General features: G+C 41.9%; 1 protein-coding gene across 4 annotated transcripts in view; it reads left to right on the top strand.

The window, feature by feature from the left end:
* The window catches only part of JAM2 (junctional adhesion molecule 2), a 61,996-nt gene continuing 45,418 nt past the window's right edge, over positions 1-16,578 (top strand). The window contains exon 1 of one of the 4 annotated variants that reach the window (XM_027041777.2): positions 1-560. In XM_027041777.2, coding sequence (XP_026897578.1) covers positions 494-560 — 67 coding nt within the window. In that variant the 5' untranslated portion in view covers positions 1-493. Of the gene's footprint in view, positions 561-801; positions 858-16,578 lie in introns of those variants that run through there. The other 3 variants (XR_003414808.2, XM_027041779.2, XM_053220657.1) reach the window with 3 other exon arrangements.

Raw genomic sequence — 16,578 nt, 5'->3', positions numbered from 1 at the left:
CCGCGCCTCCCGCCCCCCCCTGGCTCCTCACCCCGGGGACAGCTGGCAGCCCCCGCGCCGGACCAGACACAAAGCCGATCAATCCCGGCGGCGCGGGGGCGGGGGGACGCCCGCCGGGGCTTCCCTTCCGCTCCTCGCCTCCTCCTGCCCCCTCATTAGGACCCAGCCCACACCTCGCCCGGCATCCACTGCCCTCCCGCTCCCACCCTCCACCCCACAAAAGGAACAGCCCAGACCCCCCCACCCCCAAGTCCCCCGCCAAGCCAGACCTGCCCCTAGGCGGCCGGCTGAGAAGGCGCCCCCGGCAGGGGGAAACTGACATCCATTGGGGTCCGCCCACCGCTCCCCTGGTCTCCCCGGAGCCGGCCTCTCCCCTCCTGCCCCAGAAGTTCAGCCCCCGCCCGGGCCCCCCACCCCCCAGCCCGGGCCCTCCCGCGCTCCGGCCGCTGGGACCCTCGGCTTCCGAGGCGCAGCCAGCTCGGACCCCGAGAAGATGGCGAGGAGGAGCCGCCACCGCCTCCTCCTGCTGCTGCTGCGCTACCTGGTGGTCGCCCTGGGCTGTAAGTTGCTGGGGTACCTCCACCCTTCCGCCCGCGCGTGCTGGGACCGTTCCCCCCACCCGGACCTCCAGCCCCGGGACGCGGCGCGCGCCGACGGCTGTCTCTGGCGCCCCGGGCTGCGCGCGTGTGCCGCGGGGGCCGTCTGGCTTGGCACCCGGGCGAGCGGGAATCGGGGTGCGGGCCGGCGCGGCGGCGGCGGGGGGAGGTCGGGCATCCGCGGTCGATAGCCTCCGATTTTGTCAGTTCTGGTTCAAGAACATTAAGAGCCCACACCAGCAGGCTTCTTGCAAAGTTGGGGTAAGTTTTCAGAGACCCAGGGACGCGAACAGAACGTACAACTCAAGCACTACTTCTAAGATGCTAAGATCTCAAGATGGCATCACAGGGAGGCAGGCGCTGGCCACACTCCTCAGGACCAGAGAAGGGGGTAGGGTCAGAGTTTTTCTCGGGTTTCCGAGGCTCCCGACCGCACGGGTGCGACGCAGTGCACTTGTGGGGCAGCGGATGAGGGGAATTCGTGACTGCTGAGCCAGAATTCCTTTTATCCTCTCCACCTGCACTTCGACATTCGGTTAGGGAAGTCTGGTCTGGGGATTCCAGCCAGCTGCTGTGTCCTCAGGGGACTTCCAGCGGAATGATTGTTAGAAAGATTCAGAAGCTGAATGAACGAGTAGCGGGGGGACGTCCCAAAGCCAATTTCACGGGGTGGTTCTAAACAGGATTTGCACGGATTCTGAGCTCATGAGATTTAAAATCCTGGGAACGTTTCCTATTATTTTGTTTTCTTCGCCTTAACTTTTTAGGAAAATGGACGAAATTGCAATAGATCTGAAGCACTTATAAGCAATCCTCCTTTTACTTTGTTTTATTTTTTTCCTCTTTTTTTTTTTTTTAACAGAATGGGTTATTGTTGCTATTCAAGTTCTGGTAATATAATATTTAAAATAACCCGCCAGATAAGTGTCTAATACCATAATACAGTGACTTTTTTCTCACGCTCTTACTGCCAAAGTGAGTATTCCTGAACTCGACGTGACGTGAGCTTTGTTCCTGGGGGAGGAAGGCACAAGTTGTCTCAGGGAACGGGGTGCGCTGACCTATATTATAGAAAATCAAACCGGGGAGGCAAGGCTTCACAATAAAACCATTATGCAATTTTGAAATATCAATTGGAATCAGGTTGAACACACAAAAGAAATGCAGTGATGAAGAAAGGGAGCAAAGACACACAGTGGGGCAACTGTAACAAAACTGCTGGGAAAGATACATATTTTGTTGATGGTCCTAAATTTCAAATTAAAACAAGACTGACTTTAAGAATTGTCACTAATTGAAAACAGACCAAATGGTTTTACTCTGCTCCTTCTTATTCAGTGATCAAATGGGCGGAATAACCTCTTCTTCAGGCTTTGATTAAATCTAACCATTGGCTCTTCTAACCCCGACTCCAGTGGAGGAATAATTTGGGTGTGTGGGGGGATCTTTTCCATATCGTTCCTAGGATGCCTAAAAGTCTGGCATTGAAAGAATGTTTTCATTTCTTTGTCTTTTTTTTTAAATTAACTTTGTTATTTTATAACAGTAGATTTAAACAAATATTGTGAAGATAGTATGGAGATTTCCCATACATACCACACCCACTTTCTCCTTTTATTAATATTTTACATTAGTCTGTTACGTTTGTCATAATTAATGAAACAATTTTGACACATTATTATTAACTAAAGTCCACACTTTATTCACATTTCTTTCATTCTTATCTAATGTCCTTTTTTATTGCAGGATCTCATGCAGGATACCATATTACACTTAGTAGTCATGTCTCCTTAGGCTCTTGGCTGTGATAATTCCTCAGACTTACCTTTTTTTAACCTTGTCACGTGGGAGGAGTACTGGTGAAGTACTTTGTAGGATGGCCCTTAGTGGGTATTTTTCTGATGTTTTCTCATGATTTCTATACCAGTATGGGCTTGTGAATATTTATTTTATACTTTGGATTACAGTCTAATATGATTGTATTTATTTTAGTGCTAACATTCTTCCAGCTTTGGCCATTGGGAGTTCTTCCAGTGGTTTCTGTATCCTTGGACATAACCCTCTCGTTGTATAAATGTATATGTGCATTTTTGTTTGTTTTTGGTGCCTCCTCACTTTCTGGCAACACAAAATGCTTCATGCTGATCGTGTGTATTTCCTGCTCTAGTCCTAGGATGAGCCATTTCTCTCAGGAGCCCTGGTTCCTTTTAGCGGAGAACGGTTAGAAACCAACGTGCTGTCAGTGTTCTTGAAAAACAAGAGTCTTCTTCAGGGCCAGGTTTCACTCCACAATCCTGTTTGTGGTTTATCCATTCAGGTTTCATGTCCAGATCCCAAAACTGGGGATTACAGACTATGTATATATCAGCCACTGTTCTAGGGACTTTCTTGAATATTCTTTTTTTAAGTTCTCAAAAATGCACAAGACTGAACATATCTTCAACTTACAGATAATGACCCCCAAGGCTCAGGAAAGCTTACTTACGGAGGCTGAAAAGAAATGAAGCTGGGATTTGAGGATCTGAGGATTTGTTCCATAGATTATTGGACTTCTCTCTTTCTTTTTGAATCCAAGCACTGAACCCTTTCCGCTGTCTTCGTTCAGGAAAAGACTTTGTGGATTTCTTATGCTCTAATTATATACTCATCTTCTTAATATCCACCCCAAATATAACTGTACCACCCTTTTATCCTTGATCCTATTATATATATAATATCACACTTATTCCATTCTTTCATTTCTACTTGCCCGTATTTTCATCTCTTTCTTAGTAGTCTAGAAGATTTTTGTGGTTGCTGCTGTTATTTAAACTATGATTTCAGTGTACCTGTTGATATATGGACATTTATTTGTGTGTTTAGTGGAACTGTATTTTTCTTTACCATTAAAATGGGAACTCCACGAGGGGAAGAATTTCTTCATGTTTGACCACTGTGTATGTGCAATGCTGAGCACAGTGCCTGGCTAATAGTAAGTGTTAAATAGATACCTGTTGACCAGCTCTGAAGAGAATGAGGTGGAATAAATGAAAGAAATGTATGGGTGGAATTAATGATTCTGATACACATCATGAAGCCCTAATTCTAAGTAGGTGACGTCTCAGATTTCTCTGAGGCGACATCTAAGCCAAGGAGTCAGATGTGAATGAGAGCAATGTGCTGTTCTTAACACTACATGGCTGGTAGCAGTCGGTCCTCAAATCTGGACTGGAACCAAAGCCAGGCCACTTGGCCTGTGAGTCTGTAATCTCTCATCAACTGATGAGGACTGTGGAGCAGAGAGAAATCTGGATCTTCTGCAAAATCACAAGGTTCTGCCCCAGGGGTGGGACTTACCCAAAACAGCACACCAGGGATCCAGTGCCAGGAAAATCCTGCCCTCTGTAAACATTGTTAAGAACAAAGCACAATCCATTTGTGGGGGGAGAACTGGCTCCATCCAGGCATGGTCTTAATTATTTGATGAACGTAAAGGTCAAACTGGGCTTGCTGGTAGACCTGATGACCGGTTTAAGACTCAGACACAAATGGCATTCAAAAATAAGTCTAAAACAAAAAGTTAGCATAAGGAGAACAGTGAGTTCCCCTTGGCTGAGAACACTACTTTATCTTTCCCCCGGAGCAGTTTAATGAGAGGAGTCTGTGAATTTACGTATGTTTGCTCTACCCATTTTCTATCACTTTGGTTTCCTCCTGCTGGCCCTGCTGGTAGAGATGTTTTGAACTACGCAAGCTAGCGCTGCTCTGTTTGTCGAAGTTGGACCAGAAGATCTCTGTAAAGGCCATTATTTAAAATAACCTTTTCATCCCATAGCACTGCTGACTCAGTACTCCTGTGTTGCCGGATTGATGCTTTGAGGAAGATAAAGTCGAGGAGGGGAAAAGGGGGCCAGGATGTAGGTCAAGTGCTTACTTTGGCAAAAGCAGAGAAAGAAAACTTAAAACCAGGTACTGTTTTCTTGGGAGGGGTTACTCTTAACATGACTGGGACTCAGAAAAACAACCCAACTGTGTTAGTTTCCTATTGCTGCAGAAACAAATTACCACAGATTTAATACAACACGGACTTATTACCTTAAACTTCTGGACGCCAGAAGTCTGAAATAGGTGTCACTTGGTGAAAATCACATTACGCTTGGGGTGCCTAGGTGGCTCAGTCGGTTAAGCATCAGTCCAACTGCAGCTCAGGTTATGACCGCACAGGTCATGAGTTCGAGCCCCGCGTCGGGCTCTGTGCTGACGGCTCGGAGCCTGAAGCCTGCTTCGGATTCTGTGTCTCCCTCTCTCCCCCCACCCCCTCCCTAGTCACACTCCGTTTCTCTCTCTCTCTCTCTCTCAAAAATAAACAAACACTAAAAAAAGAAAAAAAAAAGTAAAATCAAAGTACGCAAAGGGCAGCTATCTTCTGGAGGTTCTAGGGGAGAATCCGCTTCCAAGGTGTTTTTCCAGCTTCTAGAGGCCACCGCCTCATCGTCCCATTCCTTCAGCCTCAAAGCCAGCGGTGCCAGGCTGCCACCAATCTGGTTCTGTCTCTTAGCCTCCCTCTTCCTCTTAAAAGGACCCTCATAATTACGCTGGGCCCACCTAGGTAATCCAGGATAATCTATCCATCCCAAAGTTAGCTGGTTAGCAACTTTAATTCCATCTACAATCTTAAATCCTATTTACCATGTAAAATAACACATGTATAGGTTCCTGAGATTAGGATGTAGACATCTCTGGGAGACCATCACACCAACAAAAATTACGAAGTGCACAGAAGCAGTGCAATCAGCGCTGTAGCCAAGAATGTTCTAGATCCCATGGGACAACTATAACTTTTACCTTTATTATTTTTTAAATGGTTCTAATGTTTATTTATTTTTGAGAGAGAGAGAGAGAGAGAGAGAGAGAGAGAGAGAGAGAGCGCGCGAGCAAGTGGGGGAGGGGTAGAGAGAGAGGGAGACAAATAATCCGAAGCAGGCTCCAGGCTCTGAGCTGTCAGCACAGAGCCCGACGTGGGGCTCAAACTCACAGACCTCGAGATCATGACCAGAGCCAAAGTGGGACGCTTAACCCACTGAGCCACCCAGGATCCCCTGTAACAGTTACCTTTAAATTATAATTCATCGTGATATAGAATTGTGTTTTTTGAGTCATATTTCAGATCACGTATTGTAGCAGTAATGACCATGCACTCTGAGGCTGAGCTCTACCTTCAGTTACTAACTAACTGTATGACCTTGTACAAGTTATTTGATTTCTGTATGTGTCACTTTACCCATCTGTACTGGCGATAATCCCAGTAATAGACTTACGTCCTAGAGGCGTAGGGAGAAAGAAATGTGTACACACGTATAGCACACGTTAGAAAAATGGTCCTGTTAGTATTGACAACATTTGGAGGCAGTGGAGTTAAACATTCATGTTATTGTTTATAATGGATTTCCTGTATATATGAGAGTCCTGTCTAATAGGACTGTATATCTGTATATCTATCTCCATGAAAAGAACATGCTAGGCAAGTCAAAGTGGGGGTGGAGACCACTTCAGATACGGAGGGAACGATGTTGCCCAGAGGTACTTGAGCAAGAGCAAGCAGGAATGGAAGAAGTCCCTTATGGCCAGAACGTGGAGGAGAGGAGAGGGCAAAAGGCAGCACCCAGGTGGTGGAGGGCCTTATGGGACAGATTTAGGATGTTTGAATTTATCCTCAAAACTAGGAGAAGCCCATTGAAGGTTTTTAATCACTGAATTATCAGTTAGATTTGCATTTCAAAGAGAACATATTGGATGGAGTAATGAGAATGGGCAGGGTGGATGGATGGGAAGTTGAAGTGAGGAGCCCAGTGAGATGTTAGTAGAGTGGTCCAGGCTATCACTTCCTAAGTATTTCCTTGATATGGCTTATTGAAATCTATACATGCATATATATATATATAATTTATTTGTTTTTGAGAGACAGAGACAAGTGGGGGAGGAGCAGAGAGAGAGGGAGACACAGAATCCGAAACACGCTTCAGGCTCTGAGCCATCAGCAAAGAGCCCGATGTGGGGCTCAAACTCATGAACCATGAGATCATGACCTGAGCTGAAGTCGGACGCTCAACCGACTGAGCCACCCAGGCACCCCTATATGTGCACATATATAATTAGACATTTACATTCGCCCACGTGGGAAATCAAATAGCTAGGTCCTGGTTAAGGAGATTATAGGGAACACGTTACACTGCTTTCTGGCCCTGCTGAAAACAGCTGACCAGTATCTAGTCAATGATATATAGAAGTCAGGTCTTACCTGTACTCATGAATTCCTTAGACTGTGTTATCTATGGAATATCTTATCTTGTTCTCCACCCTGCTTTCGGCATCTGCTCTTTTGTCGTCTTGGGAAGCACACGCTTCCCATACGTTCTTTCCGGCACGTAGCCACTGACATATTACGCAATGTCTTCCCTTTGATGTATGCCTAATAAATATGGGAGCTTGAGAGCAGCTTGGGGAGACTTCTCTTAGCCTCCCTCTCACCTCTCTTGACTTGCATGGAGTCTTGAGTAATTCTTTCTGCTGCCCTCGGCTTTGCTGGACAAAGCCAAAAGCCCAACCCACACACCCACAGAAAATTGTTTTATATCTGAGATGTAGTTAATTGAATTTAATCAGGGATTTGAGAAAAAATTGTTCATTGGTTTTTAAGGAATTTTTAAAAATTGTGTGTGCTGCAAATGTTTCTAAGTTTCTGTTCAGCCCCTAACATCTAAGCATGAAACAGTAGCTTTGGGGGCTACTCTTTATCATTTTTCAGTATTATTCTCTTTCCCACCCCTGGGTTTGTCTTCCTTCAGTATCGTGTTACGTATTTCCTATGTTGCCATCCTTAGACAGGTGACTGGATTGCGTTTGATAGGGAGAGGAGTAGCCTTCTGTGTTAGTAAGTACGTGAGGGTGTGCACGTATGAGTCAGAGACACAGAAAGAGAGAGGTAGGGGTGGGGAGAGAGAGAGGGAGAGAATGTGTGTGCTCACATGAATGCCTGGTAACAGGACCACAAAATCCTACTCTTGGGACCTTTAGGCCGGTGAGTGGATGGGAAATGTTCTGTAGTTTGAATTCTTCCTACATTTTCTGAACAGAGAAGCAAAGAGCTCCTGCACCTGGTCCCATGAAGGTGTTTCAAGAGCTACCCTCTTAGCTCTGCATGGTCTTGGGTCAAACAGCCCTGAGCAGGAAGTCTTGTGATCTTACCAGATAGGAGTTTTAGTGCTTAACTGAAAACTTTTGCCTTTCTCTCTTTCTTTCTTATGTCAACGGCATCAAGGTTTTATTTGTTTCATTAGATCTGTTTCAGTTTTCAACATTTTTTACAGGGACGGTTGGGACTGAGTTGTTTTTATAATGGCAAAGAGTGAAAAAGCCTGACCTGGGCTTACTCCATTATTCTGGGTGTTTCTAGTTCACTCATTCTCATTTTGTCAAAACAGTCACTTGTTTTTAGTTTTTAGTTTTTAGTTTTAGCTTTGCTCACACTCTAAAAACTTGCTAAATACATTATTATGGCCATAATCAAAGACAAAAATAGATCACTGTTGAATGCATTTACTTACACGTTTCATTAAAAACAGTGTATGTATATGGTAAGCTCAAACAGTACAGAAAGGTTATAAGGTGAAAAATAACTCTCCAGCCCCCCACCCCTGGCCTTCTATTCCACTCCTCACAGATAACCCACTCTCAAGTTTTTGGCATATAGTTTCAGAAAACTTGGGGGAAAAATATAGTTCTAGCATATATGAGCATACCTGTATAGTTTCTTTAAAAATAAAGACTCAAAATTTAGGGGTACCTGGGTGGCTCAGTCCAGTTAAGCCTCTGACTTTGACACAGGTCATGGCCTCATGGTTTGTGGGTTCGTGCTCCACGTTGGGCTCTGTACTGACAGCTCGGAGCCTGGAGCCTGCTTCGGATCCTGTGTCTCCCTCTCTCTCTGCGCCTCCCTCACCCATGCTGTGTTCTGTCTCTCAAAAATAAATAAATGTTAAAAAAATTTAATAAAAAAATAAAGATAAATAAAAATTTACTGTGCTTCTTGTTCTGTCCTTCCAACAAACCAAATCATATTATGTATGATATTCTGTGACTTCCTGCAAAGCTTTATTTTTACTAGTAATGAAGCCACAACCCAAAGCAACTTGTCACAAACAGGACTCGTGACAGCATCTCTCAGAGGCCTTTAAAATCCTTAAGGTATATAAAAAAAAAAAATCCTTAAGGTAAAATACAGCAAACCAACAAAAGTAAATAGTGAAACAAAGTGAATAGAACAAAACAGAGGGAGATAAATTCCCAGACCAGTGAGGAAACCTAGGAAGGGAAAAATTCCAACTCAGATGCAATGAAAAAGTCCAAAGAAAAGTGTAAAGGCCAACGCCCAGAGAAAACCAACACCAGCACCAGCTAAGACTTACAGACAAGTGCAAACTGGTGCTATTTTTAAAGGAGACCAAAGAAGAAGTAATGACCGCAAATAAAAAGGGAACACGTTGAACTACTGGGAAAGTGCTAAATTTGAAAAGGCAGAATTGTGCTCATGTTTTAAAAAAGGCTCGAGAGGCACTTTCAAATAGGAATGGATTCTAATCAGAAGTCAGAACTCCCACAGTAGCATGAATAGTAACTTGAGTGTCTGTCCAATAATCTAAACACGCAGTTGGCTATGTCTTAAAAGGTAGGATAAAAATTCTACATAAGCTGATTGGAGCCATGGATTGTTGCCCTTTGGCTGCGTGCAATACTTTTGGTCCCAGAACAAGTCAGGTGCTTTTGTGTCCTGTGTGTGTAAGGGAGTGAACTATGCCATTTTAGATACAGTGTTTCTCCTTCCCAGCCATCTTCTCTGCTCTTCTGTTGTCATTGTTGAAATTTTCTCCATGTGCAAATGCAACTCCTCCCTGAAGGTCTAAGCCCCTTCCTGGTTCTCTTAACCCTCCTCAATTCCCCATTCCCGGTGATATTAGTGTGTTCCTGGTTCTCTTATGGTACTTACTGGGCTGTACCCTTACCATGTTTACATGTGCTGCTCTCTGGATTGTGAGTTTCTTAAGGCCAGAGTGAACACATCTTTGTGTCTCTAGCACCTAGAATCGTGCCTGACACCTAATGGTTCTCTAGTAATTAGTTGAATGTAAGTAAGTAACCTCAAGTGTAATGTTTATTTGTTTCTTACCTTCCTAAAATTACATTTAACAATTTTTTTAAAAAAATTTTTGAGAGAGCGAGTGCAAGCAGGAGAGACAGGCAGAGAGAGAGAGAGAGAATCTTAAGCAAGCTCCACACTCCGCTTGGAGCCTGACACAGGACTCAGTCTCATGACCATGAGATCATGATCTGAGCTGAAACGATGAGTTTGACGCTTAGCAGACTGAGCCACCAAGGTGCCCCTAGAATAACATTTTAATAACAAAAGTTGCAGGACATATGTAAAATGAATATTTCCTAATGAATGCATAATTTTACTAAGAGAACTCCCTCCTCCCCTGTTAATATGGTTTCCCTAGAGTTTAGAGTTACAAGGTAATATACAGACTGGTCTGCCTTAGGGAGTTTTAAGACATTTTACTGATGGCCTGATGCCTCCTTGTATTGTAAGAAGAAAAAAAAAAAACCCCATATAAGCTCCTCTTGGATTAGTAAGCATTGATAAAAGCTCAGATGAATAAAAGAATACCTTCTCTCACAAGTTGCCTGAGATAAAACACAATACAGGATATTAGAGAGTGGTCAAAGTACTCTCTGGGATAAGGGTCCAGTTTTTCCCCTCACGGTCCAATCCCTCTGCCACAATTGATACCATGTCCCACAGCAGGTAAAAGTTTGATAAAAGAGGGGGGGGCCTTATAAAGTTATCTTTATTTCCAAACCAAAGATGACTTTCCTAGGCATTCTTCTCCAGTAACCATATCTTCTTGTGGGATTTTGACACCTGCTCATTAGCAGGGAAAAAATTTTTTTTCTGGATCCAGATGACTCATCAAGAAGGTCCAAGGGTATCGTCTCATTGCAAATGCTAGTATTCGATGCATCCTAAGAAATTCAGCTCTTTGTGCTACTCACCCCCATAAAATCTAATGAGCATGTTGAAATGTTTGAACAGCACTGCCTGGAACACTGGCCCTCCAGACTTTTTTTTTATTCCATGTCCTACTTCTCTTAAAAAGAGCATGTGCCCCAACGTACATTTTTAGTAATAGATTATATACATGTATTTCTGTATCAATATGTTATACTAATTATAAAACATATGTAAAGTAAAAAAAAACAAATGAGATAATGAAAAATAAGTAGTAACGTCCTGGGGCAGAAATGAGGTGGTAATGGCCCCATATTACAGCCCTTGCTTGATATGATAAAACCTCTATCATTAAAACTCTGTGAGACTGGTACTGAATAGACTCACAGACTAATAGAACAGAATATAAGTTGGCCCAAGTTCATTGGAAATTTAGTATAGATGTGAGACCTATCTTTCTATTTATGTATATAAAATACTAGCATCTCAAACCATAGAGAATGCTTAACAAATATCATTATGATTGGGTAGCCATTTGAGGCAAAATGGATCTGATCCTGACACTGTGCATGAAGATAAACATGGATCAAAGATCTAAATGTAAGTGAGTAATAAACTCACCACCCCCCCCAAAAAAAAACCAAAAAGCATGGGTATATTTTTCTATAAAATATATATCAAAAGAGCATCTGCATGAAAAAAAAATAACATACACAAGTCAAAAGACAAATGACTGATTAAAAAAAGATGTCTGCAATTTAAATCTCAACCAAACAGTATTGTCACTGACGTACTAACAAGCCCTAAATATGGAAAGAAAATAAAAATATAAAGAACAAAATAGAAAAATGGTGCACATACAACACAAACCCCAGAGAGTTCCCAGAAGAAAAATTGTAATAGTTCTGCAAATACAACGCTGCCCTCAACATCACTTAAATGCAAATTAAATTGTCACAGAGATAACGTCTCTTTGCTGCCAGATTAGCAAAAACACAGAACGCATCTGCATACTCTACTATTGAAGCTGTGTGCAAACAGGCACTCTCGCTGCTGATGGGCTGTGTAGTGATTAATCTACTATGGAGAGGAATTCAGCAATACGTACAAAAATTACATGTCTACTTTGACTTATCAACCCCACTACTGGGAGGCTATGGAAGGACCAGTCTGTTATCACCTGAAACTACTGACTAATCTTAACATCATTAAAAGTAGGACATTCAAACGTTGTATGATACAACAGGAGGCACATAGCGTTCCCCATGTAGTGTTTATGCTCATCCCTCAAAAAAAAAAAAAAATAATTGACCTTTATTTGGATCAAGCCTCTAACCAAGCTAACATCTCTTTATAGGAAGGTAGATACACAAATTAAAGATATGGATAAACTTAGAAAGTGGGTGGTTCTATAGAATAACTGACCAGCTTTCCATGACAAGTCAATGTCATGGAAGGAAAAAATAAAGGCAGAAGGGAGAAAAGGGCAGGTTAACTCTAGATTAAAAACAAGATGAGACAAAGAGCCCAGGAGGCAAGTGTAATACTGAAATGCGGATCCCAATTCAAGCAAGATATTAGGGGAATTTGACTAGGGTGAGGTATTAGATTATATTAAGGAATGAATTATAATTTGTTATTTGATGTTATCATAGCTATATGTCTTTAATTTGTATCGATACTACTAAAATAATAAAGAAAAGTGATTGATACGTGTGATTTGCTTTAAAACTCTCAACAACTAAAAGGATAGATGAGTACATGTGGCAGTCTTTACAACTGTTGAATCAAAATTAGGAATATATGGAGTTTATCGTTCTGTTCGCTCTACTTTTGTGTATATTTGCAAATTTGTTGTAGGGGTGCCTGGGTGGCTCAGTTGGTAAAGCGTGAGATTCTTGATCTCAGGGTTGTGAGATCGAGCCCCATGTTAGGTGTATAGATTACTTAAATAAATCTTTAAGAGTGCCTGGGTGGCTCAGTTGGTTAAGCATCTGACTCTTGATTTCAGCTCGGGTCATGATCTCAATAGTTCGTGAGTTCAAGCCCCGGGTTGAGCTCTGTACTGACAGTGCAAAGCCTGCTTGGGATTCTCTCTCTCCCTCGTTCTCTGCCCCTCACGTATGTTCTCTCTACTCATACCCTCACGTGTGCTCTCTCTGAAAAAAAATAAACTTAAAAAAAAAAAGAAAATTTGTCATACTAAAAAAACTAAACCCATAAAAACAGAAAAAAGAGTGTGATAAATATATAAAAAATCCAATATTTATTTTCTTCACCTGGGTTTTGTTGGACAATACACCTTAAAGTCTACTGGTTTAATGAAAGAATAAATAGACCAGAGTCTACTTGAAATATCTGAAATATATGCTCTCTTAAGCTCTATACCTTAGCTAGTCAGTATAAGAAACCCAAATTCTGTCTGAATAGCCCCCTCTTTAGTTAGTCTATTTCACACAAACAGAAAAATGAAATGCCTTAACACAAACAAAACACCCTGTCATTAACTGAACTCCAAGATCCTGGGTTATATGGCAAAATCCATTAGTAAATCTGCATAACAGCTACATTTTTCTTCATAATGTAGCATGAACCTTTTAGTGCATTTCCTTTGAAAGGGACTTTAATATTTTATTCCCTAAAATGTAAAAGTACCCAATAGATGAATTCATGTCACAGTTATAGACTGATGGCAAGAAAGGTGAATGTAAAAAAGAGTTGATTAAATTCCTAAAAACGTAAAATTTTTCCCTTGCATTTATTTAATGGAGGGCGGTCCAATCAAGCCTCCTTTGTGAACCCTCTGGCTCTTCTGAACAACAGTCTTTTTTATGGGGTAAGGGCATATCCAGCATTTAATGTACCAACTCAAGCGCATTTCAGAATTGCTCACGCTTTCTAAAATATTCATTTCATGTTCAAATCCGTGGCATTAATAACTTAATATCAAGTTCCAAATGAGTTCCTGGTAGGACTTAATTTCCCATGGTTCCTGTAACCTTGAGGACTCCAAAGCTCTAACGATTTCTCTAGAGAAGACTCTGGTTATGGGGGAAGAATGAAAGAAGGAGAGGCATTATGGGCAGCCCAGAGCCTGTGTCGGCAGCGTACGCACACTCTCATTGTAGCCCTTTATGTCAGAAGCGGTTTCTATGCAGGATAACACTTACTCCAGATACACCACGAATTCATGAGCAAGAGAAAATAGAGGCGGGACTTTCACTTCACCTCCCATCCCCTCCAAACCTCTTAGGTTTAGAGTGGAAGGAAGCCCGCGTTCCAGTCCTCTAATAGAATTTATATTTATTTAGAGTCCTCCTTATGTGAACAAACAGGTCATGTCTCCCTTGCTCGTGCCTTCCCATACATTCAACTGCTGTCTTAGGTGGTGAGATACCGAAATCTGCCGAGTAATGATGAGATCAGTTAAGACAAGCCTTTACTGGGAGTGTCTCCGTCGGTTACGCATCAGACTCTTTATTTTAGCTCATGTCATGATCTCACAATTGGTGAGTTTGAGCCCCACATCAGGCTCTGTGCTGACGGTGCAGAGCCTGCTTGGGATTCTCGCTCTCCTCTCTCTGCCCCTCCTCCGCGTGCATGCGCTCTCTCTTTCTCTCTCTCAAACATTAAAAAAAAAAAAGTAAGACTTTTTCATTTCATGGGCTAGAATGTTTGAGAAAATTTATTTCTTATTATTAGAAAATAAAAGGGCAAATAATTTTGGGAATGGGATACAGAAACACTGCTTTTAGACAGCCGAGTTATCTCACCAGTGAGTGTGTTGAACATACATTGTTTTCTCAGAGGACAACGGATTCTCATCTTTTACCTGAAAGAATATGAGTCACATTTTCCCTGACTGGGATGGTGGGCAGAATCACCTTCACTTTTTAAATTGTTCAGTTTTATAAATTAGAATTCTGAGTATGTTTGACTTTGGTACCTTGTTGGATTCATCAGTTAAATGTCCAGGTGAAAAGACTCTACTGGAGGGTCAAAGGACCTCCTTATACTTTAAACCAGAAATGTCACATGTTTACAAGGAAGCAAAAAGTATGGTCTAAATAAAATGGAGCTTGGGGGTGCAAAGAACTAAGGTGGTGTCAGTTCTGGTCTTGGTTATGATAAGGCTTTAGAAAACTATTTTATTTGCATCTTGTTTTCCTTATTTGTGAAATGAGGAGGTTTGATTTAATGATGATTAGAGTTCTTTATAATTTAGTATTTTGTTTTCAAATGCAAAAAAAATGGACCATACTTAGATGATAAAATTATTTTGTATGGCATTGAGAATATGTTTTCGTCTAAACTGCCTTTTTCACAGTTCATATTGGTTAGAACACAGAGCTTGTTCTGAAAAGAAGCAAGAAATAGCTTTGTATATGTGAAGTCGATTATATATTATGCCTAAAGTCTCTGTTTGATGCAGTAGTTATTAGGAAGTTGCTGGAAGTTTTGAAGGTTAAAGCAATATACAAAAAAAAAAATGGCATTTAAGGTAAACAATAATTTTGAGCCTTATATATAGGATAGACTTAGAAGGAAAGAGGTGACCATAGCCCAAGCATGAGGTGATGGGGTACAGGATTAAGGTAGCAACTGTCAACGCTGTTTAGGAAGAGTTAAATCCAGAAGGCTTGGAAATTAGAAGTTGGTAAGATTTAGAGGCTGATTAAATAGAGGGAGACATCAAAGGAATCAAAACAGTAATTTCAATTTGTAAATTTGAAGAACCAGCAAAACCATAGTATTTAAACCAAGAAGGAATGATTATTTTGTATATATCAGGAGGCAACAAAATATGCAACTAAAAATGCCTCTATAGAGCATTGGAAAGAGGATGAAAGTGTAAATCATCTGTACCTATCCCCTGTACTTAAGTGGCAAACAAAGACAGAAAGTTCAATTCACTCAGGGAGAAGACATTCTCTGGGAGAATACATGGAGGCTGATGAGTAGGGCCAAAGGACTGAACTCCTGAGAACACGCTCCGTTAAAGAATATAAAAGAGCAGAGACAATGAAGAAAAAGTGCCCCTGGGAAATAATAATAGACAGCCAACAGCACCAGCATCGTGGAAGTCATGGAAGCGGGGAGGAATTTTGCCAAGTCGGTTATTATCAGAAGGCCAGAAAGAACGAAGGGAGATCAGAGTGAAGTCTTGGCTAACCTGAAGGATTAAAAAAGAAAAATTAGCATTTGAATGGAATTACGATTGACAAAACACTTCACAGGAATTACATTACTTGATTTTCCTGTTAATGTTCCTGCGGGCTATCCTAGAACTATTTTTTATCAAGTCTTCATAAAAGAGAAGCAGAGGCTCAGAATATTTTTACGGACACACAGAGGCAGAACTTGAAGAAATTGGAACTGCTGACTCCAGATCCCTTGTTTTTCCATGTGGGGGATGAGGATACTGGAAAGTCTAAGGAAAGGTAAAGGATTGAGGAGATTTTGAAGGCGCTCTTTGAAGGCGCCATTGAAGGCGCTCTTTTCTGGTGTTCACTTTGGCACTATAAAGTCCCAAGGACAAAAGAGGGGGGCCCTCTCCCATGTACAGATTTAGACTCAGCATACAGTATCCTGCAGGGGCACTGCAAAAATGGCTGATGTTTTTTGTCATAATAAGAAAATAATTCGAAGGGCGCCTAGGTGGCTCAGTCAGTTGAGCATCTGACTTCTGCTCAGGTCAGGATCTCACAGATCTTGAGTTCGAGCCCCGCGTGGGGCTCTGTGCTGACAGCTCAGAGCCTGGAGCCTGCTTCGGATTCTGTGTCTCCCTCTCTCTCTGCCCCTAACCCACTCGCATTCTGTTTCTGTCTCTCTCAAAAATAAAGAAAAACATTAAAAAAAATTTTTAAAAAGAAAAGAAAAAAAAGAATTTGAGTCCTCCATTTAGGCCATGGTTAATGGCTTCAATATCATAATATG

The sequence above is a fragment of the Acinonyx jubatus genome, chromosome C2 (assembly GCF_027475565.1).
Source record: "Acinonyx jubatus isolate Ajub_Pintada_27869175 chromosome C2, VMU_Ajub_asm_v1.0, whole genome shotgun sequence".
In the NCBI taxonomy this organism is placed as follows: domain Eukaryota; kingdom Metazoa; phylum Chordata; class Mammalia; order Carnivora; family Felidae; genus Acinonyx; species Acinonyx jubatus.
The sequence above is the reverse complement of the archived record's forward strand: the minus strand, read 5'-3'. Positions and strand labels throughout refer to the sequence as shown.